This window comes from Corvus kubaryi, unplaced genomic scaffold (assembly GCF_017639235.1).
Source record: "Corvus kubaryi isolate FWS band 111438036 unplaced genomic scaffold, C.kubaryi_AGA036_p1.0 36685, whole genome shotgun sequence".
Lineage (NCBI taxonomy): Eukaryota > Metazoa > Chordata > Aves > Passeriformes > Corvidae > Corvus > Corvus kubaryi.
Window position 1 is genome coordinate 5,177 of NW_024580921.1, and position 2,072 is coordinate 7,248.

General features: G+C 66.9%; 1 protein-coding gene across 1 annotated transcript in view; it reads left to right on the forward strand.

Moving 5' to 3' along the window:
• The window catches only part of LOC121660619 (lysine-specific demethylase 5C-like), a 9,764-nt gene that overhangs the window by 4,227 nt on the left and 3,465 nt on the right, over positions 1 to 2,072 (forward strand). The window contains exons 5-6 of the mRNA XM_042020025.1: positions 612 to 736; positions 818 to 965. Of these exons, the coding sequence (XP_041875959.1) occupies positions 612 to 736; positions 818 to 965 (273 nt within the window). The remainder of the gene's footprint in view (positions 1 to 611; positions 737 to 817; positions 966 to 2,072) is intronic.

Here is a 2,072-nt window from a genome sequence, read left to right on the forward strand (position 1 = left end):
GTGGGGTTTGGGGGGGCTGGCAGAGGGGTTTGGGGGCCTTGCTGTGCCTTTGAGGGGGACACAGGGATGGTTTGGGGGGGCTGGGGGCCTTGATGTGCCCCTGGGGGGGATGGAGGGGTGGGTTTGGGGGGCTGTAAGAGGAGATGGGGGCCTTGATGTGCCCTAGAGGAGGATGAAGGGGTGGGTTTGGGGGGCTGTAAGAGGGGCTGGGGATCTGGGTGTGCCCTTGGAGGGGACACTGGGGTGGCTTGCGGGGGTCTGTAAGAGTGGGAATGGGGTTCTGGGGTGTTGGGGCCCTTGACGTGACCCTGGGGACACACACGGGGTTGAGCTGGGGGGGCTGCGGGTCCTGGCGTGACCCTGGGTGGAGTCCTGGCTACGATTTGGGGGTGCTGGAGGTCTCAGGGTGTCCCTGGGAGAGGCGGGGGGGACACGGCCACGGCCTGGGGGCTCCATCCCCTGCTCCTGCTGATGTGAGGGGTTCACTGTCTGCCCCCAGCCGCCCCAGAATCCCCCCTATAGCCCATGGGCTCAGTCTGGGGGTCCTGTCTATACCCTGGGGGGGTCGTGGGTGCACAGGGGGGCTCCCAGTGACCCCCAGCCCCCCCCAGGTACCGCTACACCCTGGACGAGCTGCCGGCCATGCTGCACAAGCTCAAGGTGCGCGCCGAGTCCTTCGACACCTGGGCCAACAAGGTGCGCATCGCCCTCGAGGTGGAGGACGGCCGCAAGCGCAGTGAGTGGGGGTCCTGGGGGGGTTCAGTGGGGGTCTGGGGGCTCGGAGCCCGGCCCTGACCCCCCGGCTGTGCCCGGCCAGCGCTGGAGGAGCTGCGGGCGCTGGAGTCGGAGGCGCGGGAGCGCAAGTTCCCTGAGAACGAGCTGCTGCACCGGCTCAAGGGCTGCCTGGGCCAGGCCGAGCGCTGCGTGTCCGAGGCCCTGGGGCTCATCAGCTCCCAGGAGACCGGGTGAGTGTCCCCAGAGTGTCCCCCAGGGTCCCCGAGTGGCCCCAGCCTGTCCCCATGCTGGCTCCCTCGCCCTGTGTGTCCGTCCCGTCACTTCAACCTGCTCGGTCTCGTGTCCCTCTTGTGCTTCCTGTGACCTTGTCCTGTCCCCTGTGGGTCCTGGACACCTCCGTGTCCCCATCCTGTCCCTACGGACACTGGACACTCCTGTGTGCCCGTCCTGTCCCTACGGACACTCCTGTGTGCCCATCCTGTCCCTATGGACACTGCGCACTCCTGTGTGCCCGTCCTGTCCCTACGGACACTCCTGTGTGCCCATCCTGTCCCTATGGACACTGGGCACTCCTGTGTGCCCGTCCTGTCCCTATGGACACTCCTGTGTCCCCATCCTGTCCCTACGGACACTGGACACTCCTGTGTGCCCGTCCTGTCCCTATGGACACTCCTGTGTGCCCATCCTGTCCCTAAGGACACTGGACACTCCTGTGTGCCCGTCCTGTCCCTACGGACACTGGACACTCCTGTGTGCCTATCCTGTCCCTAAGGACACTGGGCACTCCTGTGTGCCCATCCTGTCCCTACAGACACTGGGCACTCCTGTGTGCCCATCCTGTCCCTTGTGCATCCTGGACACCCTGATGTCTCTGTCCTGTCCCCATAGGCACTGGACACCTTTATGTCCCCATCCTGTTCCCCGTAGGGTTTCCATGTGCCCGTCCCATCCCCTCCACATCCCCATCCCCTCCACGTTCCCTCCCCTCACTGTCCCCATGGTGCCCAGCAGTGCCCACTGTCCCCGTGTCCCCCCGGTGCCCAGCAGTGCCCATTGTCCCCACTTCCCTGCAGTACCTGTCAGTGCCCACTGTCCCCACGTCCCCCCGGTGCCCGTCAGTGCCTGCTGTCCCCGCAGGGTCCCCACAGTGCCCGGCAGTGCCCGTTGTCCCCGCAGGGTCCCCCTGGTGCCCAGCAGTGCCCACTGTCCCCGCAGGGTCCCCCCGGTGCCCAGCAGTGTCCGCTGTCCCCACAGGGTCCCCCCGGTGCCCAGCAGTGCCCATTGTCCCCACAGGGTCCCCACAGTGCCCGGCAGTGCCCATTGTCCCCGCAGGGTCC